The following is a 22,506-nucleotide window of genomic DNA, read 5'->3' on the forward strand; positions in this document are numbered from 1 at the left end:
GAACTCACTTTGTAGACCAGGCTGGCCTCGAACTCAGAAATCCACCTGCCTCTGCCTCCCGAGTGCTGGGATTAAAGGTGTGCGCCACCACGCCCGGCTCATCTGAACCTTTCTATTTATATCTATTTATTTTTTCTTTTTAAAACAGGGTATCTTTACTTAGTACTGGCTGTCCTGAAACTAGATATGCAGACCAGGCTAGCCTTGAACTCACGGAGATCCTTTTGCCTTCTGAGTGCTGGAATTAAAGGCATGCAGCACCTAGCTCTTAATTCGACCAGTCTGGTCTTGAATTCCTGAGCTCAAGCAGTGGTCTTGCTTTGGCCTCCGCCATAGTTGGGATTACAGGATTGAATGCCATGTCTGTTTTCTATCTTAGCCATTTTTCTGTACATTTCTGTATTGTGAAAATCATTACACAGGCATGCAGCCAGTCTCCAGAACTCTTTTCATCCTACAAGACTGATTTCTCAGTTTAAGTAATCTTCAGACCCCCATCGTCTCAGCCCAGCAACATCCATCATTCTGTTTTCTGTCCTTATGAATTCAGCTTCTCTAGATACTTCAGGAGAAACCATGCAATATTTACCCATGGCTTATTTTACTTGGTGTAATACCTTCAAGGTTCATCTATATTGTGTTAGAACTTCCTTCCTTTTTAAAGCAAAATGTGTAGTATTTACATTTCACATTTTGCTTATTCTTTCATCCTAAACTCTCATAATTAATAGGCAAAGAAGCTTGAATCTGCTGCCAGAGGGACTGGCAGGTGGCTCAGCAGTTAAGAGCTCTTGCTGCTCTTCCAGAGGGTCTGTGTTCCGTTTCCAATACCAGCATTGGCCAACTTACAACCAGATGGTTATAACCCCAGCTCTAAGAGATGCAATGGGTGGTCTCTGAGAGCATCAATGCATACACATGTACACACATAACTTTTTAAGAAATGATTTATTGATTTTATGTACATTGGTGCTTTTGCCTGCATCTATGTCTCTGTGAGGTGCTGGATCCTGGGAACTAGAATTACAGACAGTTGTGAGCTGCCATGTGGGTTAAACCTATATCCTTTGGAAGAACAGCCAAGTGCTCACAACAGCTGAGCCACCCTCTGCCCCCTTAAAAATAAAAGTTTTAAAAATCCTTCTGGGCGAGCCGTTGTTAACACCTACTTGTCGCTGTCAGAGCTTTGCTCATACAGAGGTTCTGGGCCTTCTGGAGCTAGATTTGTGTAGCCACTTGTTTCCACCTGGGCTCTGGGGACACTGTCACCCCACTGTACTCACTGTGCTCTCCTGCCCCCGTTCATTATCATCCTTTTCTCTCCCTCTGCCGCCACCTTTCTCTTTCTTCTTTGTAGTGATCAAAGGTTGTAAGAGAAGTTCTCCGTACTTGTGAAATGAAATGTGAGCAGGTGAGAACTGAAAGGTGGAGTGAGTCACTTTGTAGTTTAAAAAGTGTGTGTGTGTACATGCAAATTCTGTTCCAGGAAGCAAGCTGGGGAGACAGCCCAGGCTCAAAGTGTGCATGACTCCTGGAGAGGATCCATGTGTGGCTCCTAGCACCTATTTTGTACAGCTCACAACTGCTAGTAACTCCCCAACTCCAGGCCTCTTCTGACCACCTCAGTTTTACATTTTTTGTGTGCCACATACATATGCTGGGCACAGACATATAATTTAAAAATAAAATAAATCTTAAAAATGATGATACATTTAGATAGATAGATAGATGGATGGATGGATGGATGGATGGATGGATGGATGGATAGATAGATGATGATACATTTAGATAGATAGATAGATGGATGGATGGATGGATGGATGGATAGATAGATAGATAGATAGATAGATAGATAGATAGACAGACAGACAGACAGACAGACAGACAGACAGACAGACAGACAGACAGTTAATTTGGGGCTGTGCTCAAACAAAGCCCTGGGTTCAGTTCCTAGCACATGTATACATATATACACAGCCATGCCCAACACACACACACACACCCCTCCACATACTTTCCATGCACTTGTTCCCACCTAGAACAATAAACTGAAATATTTTCTCGTTTCCCAATTGTGTAAGATGGAACAGGTGAGTGTAATGACTCTGATGGGTTAGGACTGTGGCGTCCTTCACAGTGTTTTGTGCAGACACTCATGCAGTCCTCCTGCATCAGATGCAGAGAGGAGCCTGTCCTGTGTGATGGCCATCTCTACCCTTTACTGATCCTGGCCACTTTTTTCTTTGGAATGCTGAAAATAGAATGTAATTTTCTTATTTAAAGAAATGCCGGGCATGGTGGCGCACGCCTTTAATCCCAGCACTTGGGAGGCAGAGGCAGGCAGATTTTTGAGTTTGAGGCCAGCCTGGTCTACAAAGTGAATTCCAGGACAGCCGGGGCTACACAGAGAAACCCTGTCTCAGGAAAAAAAAAAAAAAGAAAAAAGAAAGAAAGAGAAAAAAAAAGAAATATTATGATTAATGGCCATCCACACTCACCCCAGCACCACTGCACTTTAGTGGTTGATAATTGGTGATTATCAGTGCTGTCACATGCCAGGGTTACTTTGGCAGTTGATTGAGTTTAGGTTATTGTTAGTAAACCACATTTGCTTTTACTGTATTGTATTTATGAGTGCATGTGCCCCGGCATATGTGTGCAGGCTAGAAGGTAATTGGTTCTCTTCTATCATGTGGTTCTGAGCATCAGACTTAGGTTGTCAGGCTTGGCATGAGGCACCTTTAAAGTCAGAGCTGGTAGCTGACAGTTTCCACTAGTAACACTAGTTTCCAAAAGAAGCCAGAAGGAGCCTGAGCTCACTGGCTGCTGTTGAGCAACCAAGTTTAGCTGCATCCACTGTACCTGCAGTGGGAGCCTAGGGAAGTGGCCTCCTAAGAGACTGAAGGTTTACACCCCAGTGTGGTAAGTGGGTAGATATTCCAGGTAGAAGCCACTGTCCCTTACTGGAGAATGTTTATGAGAGGAGCTCTGCAGTGGTGCCTGCTACTCTCAACGCTGTTTCTTGTTGCCATCCCCACAGAAGCAGAGAACATCCTGATCTGCAGCTATGGTGCCAGCCCTGGAAACAGCACTCGGGGGAGGGAAGAGCACATCCCAGACACATCCACATCACAGACGCCAGGAGCGAGGAGTCCCCAAGCTATAGAACTTTGAATGGGGTGGTGGAGAAGCCATCGCCCCTGCCCCGATCGGTGGAGGAGTCCTACATCACCAGTGAGCATTGCTACCAGAAACCTCGCGCCTATTATCCTGCTGTGGAGCAGAGGCTGGTCGTGGAGACGAGAGGCTCTGCCCTTGATGCTGCAGTCAGCCCCCTCTGTGAGAACGGCGACGACTCCCTCTCCCCTCGCTTAGGCTGGCCTATCGACCAAGACAGGAGCAGAGGCGACATAGATCCCAAACCCAGCTCCCCAAAGGTAGGTGTTTGCCTGTGCTTACTTATTCCTTACTTGATGGCTGAGTGCTGCTGAGTCCTTCTGGGCCACCCTCCTGTGGAAGACATTTCCTTATAGACATATTAAACTTGCTCACCAGAGGCTTTTGGTTTTTGTTTGTTTTTGTTTTAAGGTTAAGATGTGTACAAAGTTAAGGGACCTACTTTAGTCAAAGGTCATTAGTTCCAGGAAATTTCACAAAATGGCACAATTGCAGGGTCAGGAACAGAGAGAGGAGAAGCTTAGAAGTTGATTCAAACTTGGAAAAACTATAAGGAATTTTTTTTTCTTTAGTATCATTTACATTGTAATTGCACCTAGGTGCTAAATTATTAGCATGAACTTAAGTCAAGTATGTTGTTAGATAACAATGTTTTTAAGAAAATTGTATTTTTTTTCCCAGACCTGTCATTAAAGTCTTTGCTACTCTGAGCGTTTTCCCCAGGATCTAGCCTTATGTTTGGTTTGTTATTTAGTTTTTGTCATTATTAAGTAACTCTGCTGTGAGTGCTAGGTGGCATTCCAGAGTCTCCATCTTTACTTCATGAGTGCCACTGTGCCTGTCTTCTGTGCAAGAGGCCTTGTGTGGTTTCAGGTCTCTGCCCCTGTCATCCCTACTTTCTTCCACTTTAGCCTATGGATTGGCCTCAGCAGCTTAAGTGCACTGCTGTGTCTTGCCAAGAGGTGGCATCCCAGCTCTGCTCCCAGGGTGTGGCCTGCACCCTCAGCTTCTGTCCTTGCCAGTGTCTATGGAAGTCTACTTAGGGTGTGAGGCCTTTTTGTAGCAGATTAGTTTCAAGTCTAGGCTCAGTCACTTTGGTTTTGGCTTTCCTCATCAGATCCAAGGAAGCTTTCGGGACATTGCTTTGTACACAGGAAGCCCTAAATATTACCATGAATTGTTATCATCCTATATGTAAGTACACTGTAGCTGTCTTCAGACACTCCAGAAGAGGGAGTCAGATCTCCTTGCGGATGGTTGTGAGCCACCATGTGGTTGCTGGGATTTGAACTCCTGACCTTCGGAAGAGCAGTCGGGTGCTCTTACCCACTGAGCCATCTCACCAGCCCTGTTATCATCCTAAATAAATGAATAAAAGTTTGAGATCTGAAACTATAGTAAAAGGCTAGCAGTCCTGTGGAAACACAATGTAAAATCTCCAAGTTCTTTTTCGCATCAAGGGAACCCCCTGGTAAGCTGACTGTATACCAGCACCATAGTTTCATCCTAATGTTACCTGGGAAAACTGTATCCTTGTTGCCGATAGGGGAACTACCTCACCAAGGCCACACGTTCACTAGAGACAGCCAGGCCTCACTAACTGACTCTAATAACCTAACCATCACTAGCACTGCTCTGGGCAGCCCTTGGGCTTCTGAGAGGCCTGCTTCAGGCCGGGCACTAGGCCAGCCAGAGGAAGCATCTGAGCCCATGGGTGCTGTGGTGCCTAAGCCCCGTGGGTGCTGTGCTGGCCTGAGGCTTTACTGTGAGTGGCAGCTGGAGGTTGGGAACACAGCTGCTTTTACAGAGGGTTATAATGCTGGCTAGTTGGAGAAGAGCTGGCTGGCTGCCCAATGATGTACACATCACTGCATGCCCCCGCCCAGGTGAGAGAGTACATTTCCAAGAATGTCTTGCCAGAAGAGACGCCTTCGAGGAAGCTGCTGGACAGAGGTGGAGAAGGGCTGGTGAGCTCTCAGCATCAGTGGCAGTTCAACCTGCTGACACATGTGGAGTCCCTGCAGGATGAGGTGACGCACCGGATGGACTCCATTGAGAAGGAGCTGGACGGTAGGTGTCCTTTCTTGAAATCAGTCTTGAGCTTCCCTCCGGAGCCTTCTGAAGTTCACAGCCTTGCTGTCCAAGGACAGCTGGTTTTTTGCCTCTTCAGCCCCATCTCGACTAGTTCTCCCCTCAGGGAGGACAAATGTAACTTTGAAAATGTTTACTTCCTTACTAAGTCTGTGACTTTCAGAGGTCTTGCTTCACGTGTCCAGTCCTTCTGCAGTGGGAACTCTGCAGGGCTAAGCTAAGTAGAGCTTAGTGGCCAAGAGCAAGCTTAGCCTCAGCACCCCACAGATGAAGCATAGCGCCTTCACAACCTGAGCACATTTTTCTTAAGTTCTGAGGGAACTACACTGTTTTGGAGAGATGGGGGTTAAGAGTACTGTGGTCTAGAGGACTTGGGTTCAATTCCCAGCACCCCCAGGACAGCTCACATGCCCAGCCTTTCGGGTTTTTTAATGTGCATTCTGGGGATCAAGTTCAGGTTCACACAAAGTCAGTGATTTCATGGCTGAGGCATCTCTTCTAGTTTTGAGTTAATAAAACCTTTCATGATGGTTTACTTACTGTTCTTGGTTATTTGTTTTCATTGTAAAGGTGGGCTCCAGGCCTAGGGTGCTGTCCAGCAAGTAAAAGCTTCATCCTCTAAGCCTGACAGCCCCATCCCTGAGCTCCCCTGAGCTCTATACAGGCATAAAGTAAATAAAATGGAATTTAAATTTTTTAATGGACCAAATCTGTAAGTCTGTGTTTGAGGATTCTGTCAATTACAGTCAAGCTCTGAAGCCTGTAACTACAGCTATGGAAAGCTCACACAGGAAGTCCTCCAAGACAAGGGCCTTGTTTTACAAGCTTCAGTCATGTGGCCTGGCTAGTGTTCCTTTGTGGTTGGGGCCATCCTGAGGCAGAGACCATGCCAAACATGTGTTTCTCTTGCTTACTATAATCCTAGCACTTAAGAAACGGAGGCAGGACTGAGTTCAAAGCCAACCTGAGCAACATACAAGGGTGCTGTTCAAAGAAAGAAAAATTAATGCTTTTTCTTTTGGAGAGGGGCTGATGAGAGTACTGAAGCGACAGTAAATGGAGTTGCCCTGTTGGCAGATGAAGGGAGGGACAGACCCACTGACATCCAGCTTGTATGAGGCCCCGTGGCTTTTATTATGTATGTGAGTGCTCTATCCGTATGTACCAGAAGAGGGCACTAGATCCCATTACAGATAGCTATATGGTTGCTGGGGGTTGAACTCAGTACCTTTAGAAGAGCAGACAGTGATCTTAACCATCCAGCCATCTCTCCAGCCCACCTGAGGCTCCTTCTTGCTCTGTGTGGAATGTTCTGTGGTTGCTGGAGGAGTTCTTCCTCAGGAGAGAAGTCTGAGCCTTCACAGATCTTACCTCCGTTTTGCCTGGGCTCTCTGAGTGGCCAGTGGTTGAGGTGGTAAGCCAGGCTATCTCTGGCTTCCCAGAGGACCTCACATGTATCCCTCTGGTTTGGAGCTCACCTTCTCCCCATGGCTTGAAGAGGTGCCAAGAAAACTTAAAAATGAAGGATGAAGTTTAAAGCTTTCATTTAGGAAGTAGATTAGTTTTGAGGCAGGATCTGTGTGGGCTAGGCTAGTCTCAAATTCAAGAGACCCCACCTGATTGCTGGAACAAAAGCTAGTGTAGGCTTACACTAACTTCTTAAAGGGAGAAAATAAGTATATTTCATGCTGCTGATAATTGTGTATCAAGAAGTAATATGAAGCAAATCAGAATTGACAGTGATTTAAAAAACAAAACAAAACCAAAAACCAGACCTTTTCAAAGCCCCTGTAGATTTTCTAGCAGCCCAACTTGCCCTGTTTACAAATGGAGAAGCTTTGTCTTCAGAGCCTTCTGGGCTTTGCTCGGCAGAATAGCTAGCTAGTTAGCACACTTAAAGCAAATGCAATTCAAATGAGTTGTTTTAGTTGCATTGGCCCCTCAGAGCACAACAGCCAGATCTGATCTGGCTGGTGGCCACTGACTGTATTGGAGAGGACAGACATAGAACATTCAATCACTAGGACATCTTCAGAACTGCACTATTGTGAAGCATTTATATTGTCATCGCTGTAACCAAATACCTGACAGAAACAACTTGAGGGGAAATTGGCTTAAGTAGTTTATAATCTCAGAGTTGTCATGGTGGCAGGAGCACATGGCAAGGCACCTATCTATACCATGGTGGTCAGGGAGCTGGTAAACGTCTCAAAGGCGGGCCCTTAGTGACCTACCTACTCTTCCCCAGATAGCGTCACCAGCTGAAGACAGGTATCCAACAGAAGCCTGTGGAGGGCAGTTCACACTGCAGACTGCCTTAGCATTAGGGTTTTGTGCCCTGGAGCAGTGCTTTGTGGGGTGCCCGTGTTGAAGCAGCCTGGCTTAAAGTGGCTGAGCTGAGATTGGGGTGAGTCAGGTTCTGAGCACTCACTGGATCCTCTCTCTCTCTCTCTCTCTCTCTCTCTCTCTCTCTCTCTCTCTCACCTGCAGTGCTGGAGAGCTGGCTGGACTACACTGGGGAGCTGGAGCCCCCAGAGCCACTGGCCAGGCTTCCGCAGCTCAAGCACTGCATCAAGCAGCTGCTGACTGACCTGGGCAAGGTGCAGCAGATCGCCCTCTGCTGCTCGACATGAAATTGGCCACCCAAGACATTTGGAGCATAGGCCTGGCACCTCTGCCAGGGGAGCTTCGCATATTTAAGTAAATAAACTTAGCATGCTGGATGCACGTGACACTGACTGACTTCAGGGATTTGGCCAGGAGTGTGATGGACATGGGGACAAAGAGACCATTTTGGCTGCTGGAGGACAGGGCTCTCTTGATCTGGAAGCCAGCTGCAAAGGCAGCGCATAGTCTTAGAATCCCATTCTGTGCACATCGTTGAACGCAGCAAGTCTTTGCACATCTTCAATTGGAATCGTGCCACTGATGATAAACAAAATGAGAGCCAAAAAAATAAAAATCTAGTAGGAAACAGTTGTAAATTCGATTTGCAGTTTATTTAATTGACTTTTGAGTCAGGTAGAGGCATGTGCCAACCCCTCCGGTTTCTCTGCCTGGTGTGTCGTGTGGGCAGCAGGCACCCACCGCTTTCATCCCTTAGCCTCACTGGAATGCTGGGACTTCACTGTGCCGTGCAGTTTTTTGAAGGCTGGGTCCTTACTGCTCTGCTTCCTCAAGACTTCATTTTCTCACCTCGTCTCTTGCATGGTTTCACGGTACCAGGGACAAGGTTTTATGTTTTAACTCCAGAGTCAGCTGGGCTGTGGCTTCGGCAGCCAAGTGGAACTGCTAAAGGAGGAGCTAGAATCTTGATTTAATGAGAATCTACAAGGAATTCCAGAAGGAAGCAGTCAGGGTCTGGAACCCAAAGGACAGCATTTTCTACCCACTTACTAATTTCAACTGCTTCCCAGTTCTATTTAAAGTTATGAAAAAAAGTTTCCTAAAATTTTCGAACTCTTTTACTGTAAAGATTTGTTACAAAATTCTGTTGCTTGTTTCCCTCCTCCCTGGAGGCTGGGGTAGCAGTCGGGCCACGCCAGCCGCTCCACTCTTTCAGTTCCCCGTCTGTGTTACTCTATGAGATGAAGGTAATTGTGCTGCTTACGGTCCGGGTACAACCTCTTTGTGCCTTCACAGAGAGGTTTGTGTTGTTTCTTGTTTCGCAGGTTCTGGTTCCATGTGTCATTGCTATGTTGTTTGCTTGGTTTTATCTTACTAGGTGAAATGTAAAATGTGCTGTGAGGACTTCATTTTCACCAGTTTTTGCATCACTAACGGTAAACTTTGTTTGATTTATCCATCAACATCCACAGGTTCATTATCAGTTTTGGAATCTGTAATGTTCTAGGCTGCAAATATTTACTATGTAAACATCAAGGAGCCAATGTCAGTAGCTACCAACAGCAGCACCTCTCGCTGCCTTAGGAATGGTTACGTTTCAGGCTTGTGTACAGAGAAGCTTCAGGGAATGAATGCCCTTATCTAAAAATCTGTTCACCATCTGATACAAAATGTGCTGTGGAGCAAGCATGAGTTGACCTGGCATAGCTTAGGGAATGTGTGATATGTAATTAAGCCAACACAGTCCCTTACAAGAGGCTGCTTCCCACTGCTCACATTGATGCTTTCTTGTGGGAAGAAGTGCTCCAAGAGTACACATGCCATCAGGGTTCTGGATAATTTATCATAGAGCTACATTTTGAGACGTGTATGATGATTGTCTGAAAGGGAAAGAAACAAGATACTTATAGCTACACTGTGTGAGGTATGATGATTGTTATGTTAGATACTAATTTGGGGGCCATCAAAGTGGCTTAGTTGGGAGAGGTGCTTGCCACCAAGCCTGCTGACCTGAGTTCAAGCCCCAGGACCCAACAGAGAGAATTGACACCTTCAAGTTCTTCTATGACATACATACACACAAACAAATGTAATAAAGGATTTTAAATTGAGGTTTTTCTTTTATGTAACTACTCTTGAGTATCACATCTGGGGAAGCTGTAACCTCGAAGGCAGTCAGTTAACTGAATGATGCTAATCTTGCTGTGTGGTCTTTACTGGGTTTATCGTTTAGGTTTTGTAAAGGACATAATATGGCTTCATTGTGACTTTTGTTTTTAGGGAAACAAAGCAGATTCCCCATATTCTGATAACCTCAGTTCTTCCCTAACTTAAAGCCATGTTGAGGGGCTCCACTCCCAGTTCCTGGGTCAAAGTGAATTCACCCCTAAGTTGGAGCACTGGAATCTGTTCTTTGCAAACAATGTTATCATTTAGAAAGATGTGCACTACCTATGTTCTGTCTGTTAAAAAACCTATCCACCTATAGAAAGTCACCTTGACAAAACAGTCCTGGTTTTATCAGTCATTCTTTAGTATGTATGCAAGGTGGATCCTGGCTGAGCCAACATTGCACTGTGGATACGTATCTGTGTTTACACGCTATTAGACAGAAGGCACTGTACATATGAGTGTTGCTTTCAAGCAATATTTGCAAAACATGCAAACTTCTGTATCTGGAAAAATAAAAACAGGTTCTTGTTGCTATGTGTCTGTCACATTACTGAAGTATAAAAGGTTGTGGGCTTTGTTGGTTTAGTTTAGTCTCACTATATAGCCCTGACTGGCCTAGAACTCCCAGAAATCCCCTGTCTCTGTTCCAAGTGCTGGTTTTAAAGTCCTGTGCCACCACACCTGGTTGTTCTTTAGACAAAGTCTTGCAATGTAGTCCAGGCTGGCCTTGAGCTTATGCAACCCAAAGTTGGGCTTCAAACTTAAAATGACCCTGTCTTGGTCTCCGAGTATACCACCATAACCCAGCAAGGATTAAATACTTTATGCATTATGGTGAGCTTGAGGCCAGCCTGGGCTACAGAGCGAGTTCAGAGACAGCCAGGGCTACATAGAGAAACCCTGTCTGAAAAAATAAAGTGCCCATACCAGCTTCTACCCAAGTGTGGCTCACACATTGCAGTGGAAGCTGCAGGTTTACTGCATTTTTGGTTGCTGGAATAGTGCAAGGCAGGACAGGCTGTTTCCCTAGACTGAGACTTATACCTACTGCTTTCAACAAACCCAGGCTTCCTATAGATCTGAACTACCCCTCAACTAACACCCATGCCTGGGCAGAATCCTCAAAACTGGTTGTCTTCATTTCATTGCAAAATTCAAACAGGAGCCTCACAGTAAGTTCATATTATTCACGCATTCCAGGCTCATCCCGGGAAACCATGGAGCAGGTGCAACATGAGGGATTGAGAAGTTTACTCACTGTTTAAAAAACAGAGGGGGCAGAGAGGGAAGTCTTGCTCACAAGTGTGCCTCACTCCAGGGAGTTCTCTCACAGAGGAAGTTCATGAGAGGCTGATAAAGGAGAGGAATGGGCATTGGTGTCAAGGAGTCCAAGTCTAAGGCGTCTTTTCATGAATACACATTTCCGTCATGGCCACTGGTTTCTTTTTAAGGTCATGAACCCTAAATAGTTTTATGCAAAACATTTCTCAAATGACCAACACGTGTATATAGAAAGCCAGGAGGCCCTGACCCATATAGGTTAAGGCAAGGAAACATGCCGAGCCTTCTTAGTCCCTGTCACAGGACACTGGATGCTCTGTGTGTGTCTGTGTGTCTAACAAATGTGAAAGTAGAGGTCATATGAGAGGGAGAAGTGGAAATTATGCAAAGTACACACCAACTTCTCAAGAGAAAAACTGAGAAAAGCTGTTTTCAAAAACACTTCCCAGGTAACGGTTGGAAGAGGCTATTTCCAACAAAATCACTAGTTGTCCAGTTGTACTGATTCCAGTTACTGATCTTCAAGCATAAAGTGAAACGAGAGAGTTCTTCGATTTCCTTGGCAATATCAGTTCTGTTGCTTGAGTTTGTTTTTGAGAGGCTCTACATAGCCCTGGCTGGAACACAGTATGTAAAAACCAGGCTGGCCTCAGAAACCCTCCTGCCTCTGCTTCCTGAGTGCTGAGGTTTAAAAGATGAGTCACAACAACCAACTAAATAAACAAGCATTTAATAGGGCCAGTTATTTTACTGCTCAGCTTCGAAACCTCTGCGGAAGCTCGGATACTAGATAGTGTGAGGCAGAGGGGAGAATAGAACACTAGAGAACTGAAACCTCATTAACATGGCCTTTTGCAAAACAAAACTCAAGCAGGTTTAGACAAACTGTGAATGTAGTCTAGATCTAGTCAGTAAGAGGAGAAGGTGGATTTCCTGCCTAAGGGCACAGCTTCAAGCTAACGCAATGGTCCAGGAATAGCTAATCAAAAGCCTTAATTTTACAGGTTCCCAGAATCCTCGGCTGGAAAGGAGGGCAACAAGTTCGTAAAATAAACCCAATAAATAAAGGACGAACGCAAGACACAGCAGACACGGGAGCTGTCAAAATTCAACTTTTATTAACTCAGGGGTAGGGTGTCAGTCCAGGGAGCCCCAGGCTCAGCCGCTCAGCCGGTGATGCGCACGTCCGCGCGGCGCCGCAGCCGCCGAGCCCGAGCCGCCTCCGGTAGAATGGCCTGCAGCTGCTCCTGCACCAGCATCTCCACGATCTGCTCCTTGGTGCGGATGTCCGGCCGCAGCCACTGGCGGGACAGCTCCCGCAGCTGCCGGAAGGCTTCCCGGGGCCCGGCCGCGTCCTGGTAGCGAAACTGCCGGAAGCGCTGGCGAAAGGTCTCGGGGCCGGGCCGAGAGGCTCCGGGCCTCAGGGCGGCGTCAGCGTGCGGCGCCGCGTTCAAAGCTGCGGGCGCTCCGGGGAGCTCCGGGGCCGGGGAGCTCCCGGAGTCGGGCGACGGGGCCGCAAAGTCGCCGGCTCCTTCCTGCTGCTCGGGCGGCGCCGCGGGGCTTTGGGGGTCCTGGCTGGGCTGCGGCGCCGCCATGACTACGGCTGTTGGCGTCCCCCTTTGTTTCGCAGTCCGGCGCCTCGCCTGCGTCTGCACGGGAAGGAGGTAAGAGAGAGCCGCTGAAGGGCAGGGCCCGCGCACCCCAGCGGGACGCGGACTCAGGACAGGCCGCGGGCGAGCCCAGCTTACCTCGACCCGCGAAGCTCCTCGGTGGCCGGAAATGGACCGATCCGCGAATCCGGAAGCCGCGTCCTCTACCAGTCACGTGAAGTTTGATCTGGGGAAGTCCGTAGATATCAGCTCTTCAGACGTTAAGGATGGCGGCACTGCAAGGTCCCCATTGGAGACAACGGGGTCCACATTGGAGCCGACGGACAAGTCGGACACGACGGAGTCGAAATCTGAGTCAGGATCGGATTCCAGATCAGAGGAAGACAAGGATAGGCGGGCCTCAATTAAGACGATAAAGGCGGAGACACCCCAACCGAAGGACCGCCCTGGCGTGCAGGTGACCTGCGCCTGCTAGGGTAGATGCTGGTCCCTACTTGATCAGGCAGGATCTGTGGGTAGCGCTGACAGTCCTGAGTAAAGGAGGGTGATGGTTGGCTAGGGGATTGTTGGAGCTTGGGCGGATGCCCTGGGTGGGGCAGCGGGACAGGGGCTCCAACTACTTTTAAAAAGATCTCTCAAGCCCGTAATCCTAGAGCTAAAGGATACCTCCTGAGCTATAAATTGAGCTGAGAATCTCATTAAACACACACACACCGTTGCCTGCATAGATGCAATTGATTTCACTTTATTTTGAGAAGGACAAAGTATTTGGGGCAAGAGTCTTCAGACTTTCCTGCCCCCAAACAAATGCTCAGGGCTTCTTTGTCATTGTTTTTGCTTGTCCTCGAAAACCAAGAGAAAGAGATTCGGTGGGTACTACTTTAACTTTAAGATTAATAAGTGGGGGGCTGGAGAGATGGCTCAGTGGTTAAGAGCACTGTCTCCTCTTCCAGAGGTCCTGAGTTCAATTCCCAGCCACCACACGGTGAGTGGCTCACATCTACAATGGGCTCTGATGCCCTCTTCTGGTGTGTCTGAAGAGAACAATGGTGAATACATAAAATAAGTAAATACATCTTTGAAAAAAGTTTAATAAGTGAACAGTAATTAATGATGTCCCATATGGTGGCCATTAACTTCTTGTATTTACTGAATCTTTGAAAGGTAAATACCCTGAAATTGAGATGTATTATAGTGTAGAATTATGCATGTGTATGTAGGAAAAGAAAAAGATTTTGTATTTATTACGTATTTGAGTATGTTATGTAATTTTGTATATATGGGGGTCAAATAAACTATATTATTAAATTTTACCTGTGTCTTTTTACTTTTAAAATGCAACTACTTTGAAAATTTTAAATTACACATACAGTTTATAGTATATCTTTGTTGACTAGCTGCTGTCTAGAGTGTTGGAATCAGGTGTCAGGAAACATCTTTCTTTGCTTTAACACCCCCAGCAGTAAATAGTGCCTGCCTCACAGTTGTCAAGTGGAGTAAATCAAGCTCTGGAAAAGACAGAGCTTTCAGAGCTAGGGATATGGAGTGGTTGGTAAGGATGCTTGGGATGATGGGATGAGATGAGCGTGGTACCCAAGCATTGTGAGTCCACAACTCTGGGCAGCCCACGAAGTTCTAGGCTTCTATCCTTCTCCGGACAACTTAGTCTTCCAGAATGACCGGTTTCATTCAGCTTCTTTTGGCTTCTGACTGAATTGCTCTGCTTGGCCTCATACTAACTTTGGCACTTTCTTCTTCTTCTTCTTCTTCTTCTTCTTCTTCTTCTTCTTCTTCTTCTTCTTCTTCTTCTTCTTCTTCTTCCTCTTCCTCCTCCTCCTTCTTCCTTCTTCTTCCTTCTTTCTTCTTCCTTCTTCTTCCTTCTTTCTTCTTCTTCTCCTCCTCCTCCTCCTCCTCCTTCTCTTCCTTCTCTTCTTCCTCTTTCCTGTCCTCCTCCCTCTTCCTCCTCCTCCTCCTTAACCTCCTTCTCTTCCTTTGTTTCTCTCTCTCCTCCTCCTCCTCTTCTTCTGGTCAGAACTGCTAGTTAGTTTTTTTATTGATTCTTTGTGAATTTCACATCATGCACCTGGATCCTATTCATCTCCCTATCTCTTCATACCTACCTTCTGTCTTCTGTCTTCTTCTTCTTTCTTCTTCTTTCTTCTTCTTTCTTCTTCCTTCTTCTTTCTTCTTCTTTCTTCTTCCTTCTTCTTTCTTCCTTCTTCTTCTTCTTCTTCTTTCTTCTTCCTTCTTTCTTCTTTCTTCTTCCTTCTTTCTTCTTTCTTCTTCTTTCTTCTTCTTTCTTCTTCTCTGTTTTTTGTTTTGTTTTGTTTTTTGAGACAGGGTGTAGCCCTGGTTGTCCTGGAACTCACTCTGTAGACCAGGCTAGCCTTGAACTCAGAAATCCACCTGCCTCTGCCTCCCAAGTGCTGGGATTAAAGGCATGTGCCACCACACCTGGCTCTTGGCACTCTGTTCTAATCTTCTGGCTCATTCTGTCTTCACCTGTGTCTGTCAAACTGTCCTGAAAACTGCCAAAAACACAACACACCGCCACACCTTTTTTCCCCTCTCTGCTCCTAAGTAGTCTTTTCCAGTGCTGTTCTCCTGTGAGTTGGGCATATCCACTCTCTGACTCGTCCTGTCAAATCTTTCTCTGATTCAACACTTTGTCTGCCCCTTAATTAGATGTCACTTTCAGACCAACCCGCTTCCTTCTATAAACTAACCTTCCTTACCGTCATTGTTAAGAGATTAAGGTATGTACTAAGGGATTAAAGGAATGTCATTCCAGCCGGATCACACAGACCTAGAAGGCCTTTGGATGTGATCCCTCACTGGAGCAGCCATGTTGCTGGATTAAAATTCTACAGGTGCTTGCTGTGTAAGCATGAGGGCTTGAATCTCCCTGTGCCCATGAAAAAACCAGGCATGGCTGAGCTGGACTACACTTTAACGTTGGGCCCAGGTAGAGATCAAAAGAGCTGCGTGGTTAGCCTATCCAATATGTACTTCTAAATTCAACTGGAGATCCTATCTCAAGGCAATGAGGAGAGCAATAGAGTAGAGCATCCTCTTCTGGCATCTTCATACCTGTACACTTGCATGGATCTCACACACACACACACACACACACACACGTTTTCATTAGGTCAGGTCCATTGCCTTCAGCCTCTGAGCTACAGGTGTTGCTGTTTTAATCTATAAAATAAAAAATCTGAATGCAAGAACTTGAGTGAAAAAGAGGAATAAAAAGAAAAGAACATGACTGTGGTTCCTAGGCACAGTGGAGGGGAAGGTCTAGTATAGATTACAGGGAAAGCATGGCCAGAGTCAGAGACCCTGAGGGAGGCCAGAGGGGACATCATCCTGAGCCATGAGGAGAGAGAGGAGGGGGAAGGCAGAACCAGGTACCACAGCCAGAAAGCCCAAAGGTCCGAAGCCAGCAGGTAACCAAAATGGCTGTATGATACAGGGAAGAGCCTCTGGGGGAAGGGCAGCCTTCCCCGACTGGGCTGTAGAATTCAGGGGTAGGGGTCAGGGTATACAAGCCAGGAGGACTGTAATAGGCAGGGCTGAGGGATGCTGGGTGGACCTGGTGGCCAGGTTCACTTTGACATGTTAAATAGGCAACTCAGCCATCTGTCCTGGTTTGAGACTTTCAGAACTAACCTCATAGAAGTTTCTATGAAAATTCAGATGGTGCCAGTAAAAGTATAATCTCTGAAGCCCCCTTGGCAGGTGGTATATTCTGTTTTGACAGCTTACTCCCAAAAAAGTTTTGTATCTCTATTTTCCAGAAAGGGACAGGGGTCCTGTCTTAGTTAGGGTTTCTGTAGCTGTGACAAAACACCAACACCAAAAAGCAACTCGGAGAAGAAAGGGTTTATTCAGCTTACACTTCCATATTACTGTCCATCACCAAAGTTAGGGCAGGAATTCAAACAGGGCAGGAACCTGGAGGCAGGAGCTGATGCAGAGGCCATGGAGGGGTGCTGTTTACTGCCTTGCTTCCCTTAGCTTGCTCACCCTGCTTTCTTATAGAACCCAGGACTACCAGAACAAGGATAGCACCACCCACCATGGGCTGGGCCCTCCTCCATTGATCACTAGTTGAGAAAATGCCTTACAGTTGGATCTTATGGAGGCATTTCCTCACCTGAGGCTCCTTCCTTTCTGAAGACTCTAGTGTCAAATTGACACAAAACCAACCAGCTCAGGCCCAAGATGATAGGACTTTGGTCGTCCCTGCTGTTCTTTTGGGTTCTGCGCAGGGATTGTGTAACAGCCAGGTACCATCATTAGGACAGATTTCTGACAATCACCTTGCCCATCCTTGAGGATGTCTCCCGTGGAGGTATGAAAGATGACCTTGAGAGGCACCACAAGGACCCCTCAGTGGGTTTTGTAGTTGCTGGCCTGTAAGCTTGGGAGACTTCATGGGCCAGTCCGGACTTGAAGCTTTTTCTTGCTGGCCTTCGACATCTGCATTTCTGTTAGTCAGTTGTTCAGCTTCCTTTCACCAGATACTCTGTCCTCCTCGTCCCCATTCTCTGAAGTAGAATGGTATTTGCATTTGCTGTTGCCCAAGTTGTTTTCCTTTCCTCTTTTCAGAAGTGGAAAGGGTGGGGGCTCTTGTGTTTGATAGACCCAGTGGTTTCCCATTTCCTTCTGCCTGGTTCCCTGGTTTGCTGCTCTGTATTAACAACAGTCTTATTCCCTGCGGTGGCAGGCCGTGTTCAGGACTAAAACAGCCTGTCTTGGTCAGGGTTTGTATTCCTGCACAAAACATGACCAAGAAGCAAGTTGGGGAGGAAGGGGTCCTCCAAGAGATTGGTGTCTCCATCTCTTCCCATTGTAGCACACACTTTGTCTTTTGGCTCCAGCTGCCTGTACTTCACTGCTGCTGCTGTTCTTGGTGGTCATATCATGGAACTGGCATCTCCAAAACACCGCTGTCTTCCACGGCAACTAAGATTTACTAATAGCCTCTGATAGGTTCTCTTCATGGTGCCAAACCTCAACTCCTTAGCGTGACCCCTTCAGTCCTGGCCCATCAATTGCAACTGAGGCTGTACCTTCACCAATGGCCTTCCATGGCCTCTCACAGTGCCGAGCCTCAGCTGCTCTGCGTGACCCCTTCATGCCTTCAAAACAAGTACCACCTGAGTGACTCTTACAGATTACCAAGTACAGAGGCAGCACAAGGTACAACCTTGTTGGTTGTGCTTTGTGCTATCAGAAAACACTTACCAGATTTCACCTCAGTGATGCTGGTCTCTTCTTAATCACCGCTAATTTCTTAGCTCTAGCTAACGAGCATCACTAGTCCCAGTAATGCAGAAGTGTTGCTTTAGTAGTTCTGGTATCTTGTTAATCACAGCTGATTCTTCAGCCCCAGCTAACCAGAACCACAGAATCTTCACAATCAAAACAGCAATGGCCCTGATAAGAATCTTTAATCTTCCCTCTAAAATTTCACAAGCCAGGCCTCCATCTTCTGCACTGTTCTCAACATTATCTTCCAAGCTCCGACAGAACATCCCACAGAGCTCTTAACACCAAATGGCTCTTCTAGCCCAAAGTTCCAGAGTCCTTCCACAGTCTTCCTCCAAACATGGTCAGGTTGTCACAGGAATACCCCACTAGGCTGGTACCAATTTATCTTAGTCAGGGTTTCTATTCCTGCACAAAACATCATGACCAAGAAGCAAGTTGAGGAGGAAAGGGTTTACTCAGCTTATATTTCTACATTGCTGTTCATCCCAAAGGAAGTCAGGACTGGAACATGGAGGCAGGAGCTGATGCAAAGGCCATGGAGGGGTGCTGCTTACTGCTTTGCTTTCCTGGGCTTGCTTTCTTATAGAACCCAAGACTATTAGCCCAGGGATGGCACCACCCACAATGGGCTAGGCCCTCCCCTCTTGATCACTATTTGAGAAAATGTCTTACAAATGAATCTCATGGAGGCATTTCCTCAAGGGAGAGTCCTTTCTCTGTGATAACTCCAGCTTGTGTCAAGTTGACACACAAAACCAGCCAGTACACAGCCCAACCAACTGCAATAAGGAAGGGGAGAGGAGCCATGAATGGGTTTACTGCAGAGGAAAATACAAGCTTCCCGGAGCTAGAGAGATGGTTGGTCAAGGGGGAGTTGGGCGCACACCTTTAGTCCCAGCACTCAGGAGGCAGAGGCAGGTAGATCTCTTGAGTTTGAGGCCAGCCTGGTGTACAGAGAAAGTTCCAGGACAGCTGGGACTACACAGAGACAACCTGTCTCAAACCAAACAAACAAACAAAAACAGTACATGGTATGGTTCCTATAGTGGCCAGTTCTTTCATCCCAGGACTTGACAGAGGCAGATGGATCTCTGGGAGTTTGAGACTAGCCTGTATATAGGTCTATATACAGATTCTAGGCCAGCCAGGGGTACATGGTGAAACCCTGTCTCCTTTATTTTCCTGTAGTAATTGTTTCAGAGTCTTCCTGCCTCCATTTGCTAACCTAGGCCCAGTCCTGGAAGCTCCTAGCCGCTGTACAATCTTATCTAGGCTTAGGATGTTTTCTGCCTCTGAGACTTCCTGCTGAATGAGTTCACCCTTTCTAGTACCTTCTGAACTCGGTTTGGTTCAACTCAGCTGTTCTGGCTCAACCTCTTCTCCAAGCTAACTGATTCATCCTGGCTTCTCTCTCAGCCTCTGACTTTTTGTTCTGCCTGGCCTCAAAACTAGTTTTGGAGCCGGGCGGTGGTGGCGCACGCCTTTAATCCCAGCACTAGGGAGGCAGAGGCAGGCGGATTTCTGAGTTCGAGGCCAGCCTGGTCTACAGAGTGAGTTCCAGGACTATACAGGGAAACCCTGTCTTAAAAAAAAACCAAAAAAAAAAAAAAACTAGTTTTGGCAAAATGTTCTAGTCGTCTGGCTCCTTGTCATTCTCTGGCTCATTCTGTCTTCATTTATGACTAGCTTATTATCTCTCTGCAACCTGTTTCTGTACAACTGTCCCAGTGAAAACTGCCTCCTTCCTCTCTCTGTACTGCCCCTTAAGTAGCTCCCCTTTCCTCTCTCTCTTTGTGAGAGTTGAGCAGGTCCTATTTTGTCAAATCTTTCTCTGATCCATCACATTAGATATTGCTTTCAAACATGGGTGCTTCCTTCTACAAACTAACTTTACCTTCACCTTCATTGTTTGGGATATATCTATCTCTCTCTATCTCTATCTCTATCTCTATCTCTATCTATCTATCTATCTCTGTCTCTGTCTCTGTCTCTGTCTCTGTCTCTATCTCTATCTATCTATCTATCTATCTATCTATACACACACACACATATATTTCTGAATTTTGCAGATTGGGAGGTAGGCACCCCCAAAGGTGCGAAGACTATCAAAACCATAGTAGGTAGCTCCGTCAGGTGTAGTGCACACACCTTTAATCTTTGCCCCTGAAGGCAGAGGCAGGACGGTCTCTATAGGTTTGAGGCCAGTCTGATCTACATAGACAGACAGCGCTTCCTAAAAAGAATGATTGAGTGTGGGTATTTTACCAGCAAGTGTTTTGGTGCATTATGCGCTTATAGTGCCTCTGGAAGAGGGCGTCAGATTCCCTGCAACTGGAGTTACTGATGTGTGAAAGCATCACCATATGGATTCTGGGAATTGAACTCAGGTCCTCTGTATCTTAACTCCTAAGTTATCCCTCCAGCCCCTAGGTCACCCCCCTTACAGGGCACCAGCTGTGACCTAGCCATCTCCCAAGCTTCCTTCTTTTTCTCATCTAAAGCAAACTTAGCCCATTAAACAGTAGCTTCCTGTCTTACTAAGGATTCTATTGCTGTGAAGGGGCACCATGACCATGGCAGCTCTTATAAAGGAAAGCCTTTAACTGGGGCCGGCTTCCAGGTTCAGAGACTGAGTCCATTATCATCATGGGGAGAAGCATGGCAGCACTTGGGCCAACATGGTACTGGAGAAGGAGCACTCTATATCTGGATCCACAGGCAGCAAGAAGACTTGAGCTTTTGAAACCTCAAAGCCCATGCTCTAGTGACACACTTCCTTCAACAAGGCCACCCTCCTCATAGTACTACTCCCTGTGAGCTAAGCATTCAAACATATAAGCCTATGAGGACCATTTCTACTCAAACCATCACATGCCTCACTCGTATATTCAGAAATGAATACAGAACTGCGTACGTATATATTTACAAACATTCTGTTCTGGATTTTGCAGATTAAGCTCTCATGGTCACAGAAGATAAAGAGCTGGACAGCAAAAAAGAAAAGAGTAAGTGTTTTTATTCTAAAAATTGATTCCCACGTCATGAACATATCAGTTATTTTTACCCTTTGACTGTTGTGGATAAAATTGCTGTGATATTGGTGTTTGAATTTCCATTTTTTTAGTTGAGTTAGGTACCTATAGGTGAAATTGCTGCGTCAGATAATAATTCTGTATTTACCTTTGTGAGAAGCAATCATACCATTTCGCACAGTGGGTCCATCTCTGTGACTCTGAGGTCAGCCTGGTCTACAGAGGGAGTTTCTGGACAGCCAGGGCTACACACAGAAACCCTGTGTCTTAGTCAGGGTTTCTATTCCTGCACAAACATCATGACCAAGAAGCAAGTTGGGAAGGAAAGGGTTTATTCGGCTTACACTTCCATGCTGTTGTTCATCACTGAAAGAAGTCAGGACTGGAACTCAAGCAGGTCAGGAAGCAGGAGCTGATGCAGAGGCCATGGAGGGATGTTCTTTACTGGCTTGCTTCCCCTGGCTTGCTCAGCCTGCTCTCTTATAGAACCCAAGACTACCAGCCCAGAGATGGTCCCACCCACAAGGGGCCTTTCCCCCTTGATCACTAATTGAGAAAATGCCTTACTGTTGGATCTCATGGAGGCATTTCCTCAACTGAAAGTCCTTTCTCTGTGATAACTCCAGCTGTGACAAGTTGACACAAAACTATCCAGTACACCCTGTCTTGAAAAAACAAACAAACAAGCAAATCCCCTATGAGGGATAGGAGAGATGACTCAATGGTTAAGAGCACCAGCTACTCTTCCAGAGGACCCAGGTTTAAGTCCCAACACCCACCTGTTGTTTAACAACCATCTGTAAGTCCAGTTCCAGGGGATGTGATGGAGTCTTCTAGTCTCCTCTGTCACCAAGCTCACACAGACATATGTAACACATGCAAGCATATGGTGGTTTGAATGAGAATGGCCCCCAGTAGATTCACGTGTCTGAATGCCTGGTCCCTAGTTAACAGAACTGTTTGGGAAGGATAAAGAGGGTGCGGCCTTGTTGGAGGAGGCATGTCACTGGGGAGTGGGCTTTGAGGTTTCAAAAGCCCTTGCCAAGCCCAGGGTGGTCCTCTCTGGCTGCTGTCTGAGGAACAGGAAGTAGCTCTGACTTACTTCTCCAGCGCCATGCCTAACTGCGGGCTACCACAGTCCCCACTAGGATGATCATGGACTAACCCTTGGAAGCTGTAAACAAGCCCCTAATTAAACGTGTTATTTAGTGTCCTTGGTCATGGCATCTTTTCATGGCTATGAAATAGTACTAAGACAAAGCAGGGAATTAAAAAAAAATTCCCTAGGAGATTCGTTTTCTGCTTTTCCTCCCTCCTTAGTGCTGGAGATGGAACCCGCAGCCTGTGTATATACTAGGCAGGTGTCTCATCGCTCAGCTATAATACCCAGCCTCATGAGTGTGTGTGTTTGGGGAGAGAGAGAGATCCTAGGTTAACCTTAGGCCTCATTCCTCAGGAGCCGTCCATCTTGTTACTGTTGCTGTTTTTAAGATTCATTTTTATAGCAGGGCATGGTGGCA

General features: G+C 46.4%; 3 protein-coding genes across 3 annotated transcripts in view; 2 read left to right on the forward strand and 1 right to left on the reverse strand.

Moving 5' to 3' along the window:
* Positions 1–8,252, forward strand: part of Phf20 (PHD finger protein 20) — a 103,790-nt gene extending 95,538 nt beyond the window's left edge. The window contains exons 16-18 of the mRNA XM_021155008.2: positions 3,041–3,437; positions 5,064–5,247; positions 7,759–8,252. Coding sequence (XP_021010667.1) covers positions 3,041–3,437; positions 5,064–5,247; positions 7,759–7,901 — 724 coding nt within the window. The 3' untranslated portion in view covers positions 7,902–8,252. The remainder of the gene's footprint in view (positions 1–3,040; positions 3,438–5,063; positions 5,248–7,758) is intronic.
* Positions 8,253–12,163: 3,911 nt separating this feature from the next.
* On the reverse strand, positions 12,164–13,034 carry Scand1 (SCAN domain containing 1). The gene is made up of 2 exons (XM_021156615.2): positions 12,816–13,034; positions 12,164–12,716 (listed from the first exon to the last, which is right to left on the reverse strand). The coding sequence occupies exon 2, from the start codon at positions 12,660–12,662 to the stop codon at positions 12,234–12,236; it is 429 nt and encodes a 142-aa protein (XP_021012274.1). The 5' UTR covers positions 12,663–12,716; positions 12,816–13,034; the 3' UTR covers positions 12,164–12,233.
* The window catches only part of Cnbd2 (cyclic nucleotide binding domain containing 2), a 58,217-nt gene continuing 48,422 nt past the window's right edge, over positions 12,712–22,506 (forward strand). Inside the window, exons 1-2 of the mRNA XM_021156614.2 lie at positions 12,712–13,134; positions 20,906–20,959. Coding sequence (XP_021012273.1) covers positions 12,847–13,134; positions 20,906–20,959 — 342 coding nt within the window. The 5' untranslated portion in view covers positions 12,712–12,846. The remainder of the gene's footprint in view (positions 13,135–20,905; positions 20,960–22,506) is intronic.

Source organism: Mus caroli, chromosome 2, assembly GCF_900094665.2.
Source record: "Mus caroli chromosome 2, CAROLI_EIJ_v1.1, whole genome shotgun sequence".
Taxonomy (NCBI): Eukaryota; Metazoa; Chordata; class Mammalia; order Rodentia; family Muridae; genus Mus; species Mus caroli.

What these genes read in the sequence shown, in the direction of transcription:
- Scand1 (XM_021156615.2), bottom strand. Translation starts at nt 12,662, where the DNA reads ATGGCGGCGCCGCAGCCCAGCCAGGACCCCCAAAGCCCCGCGGCGCCG.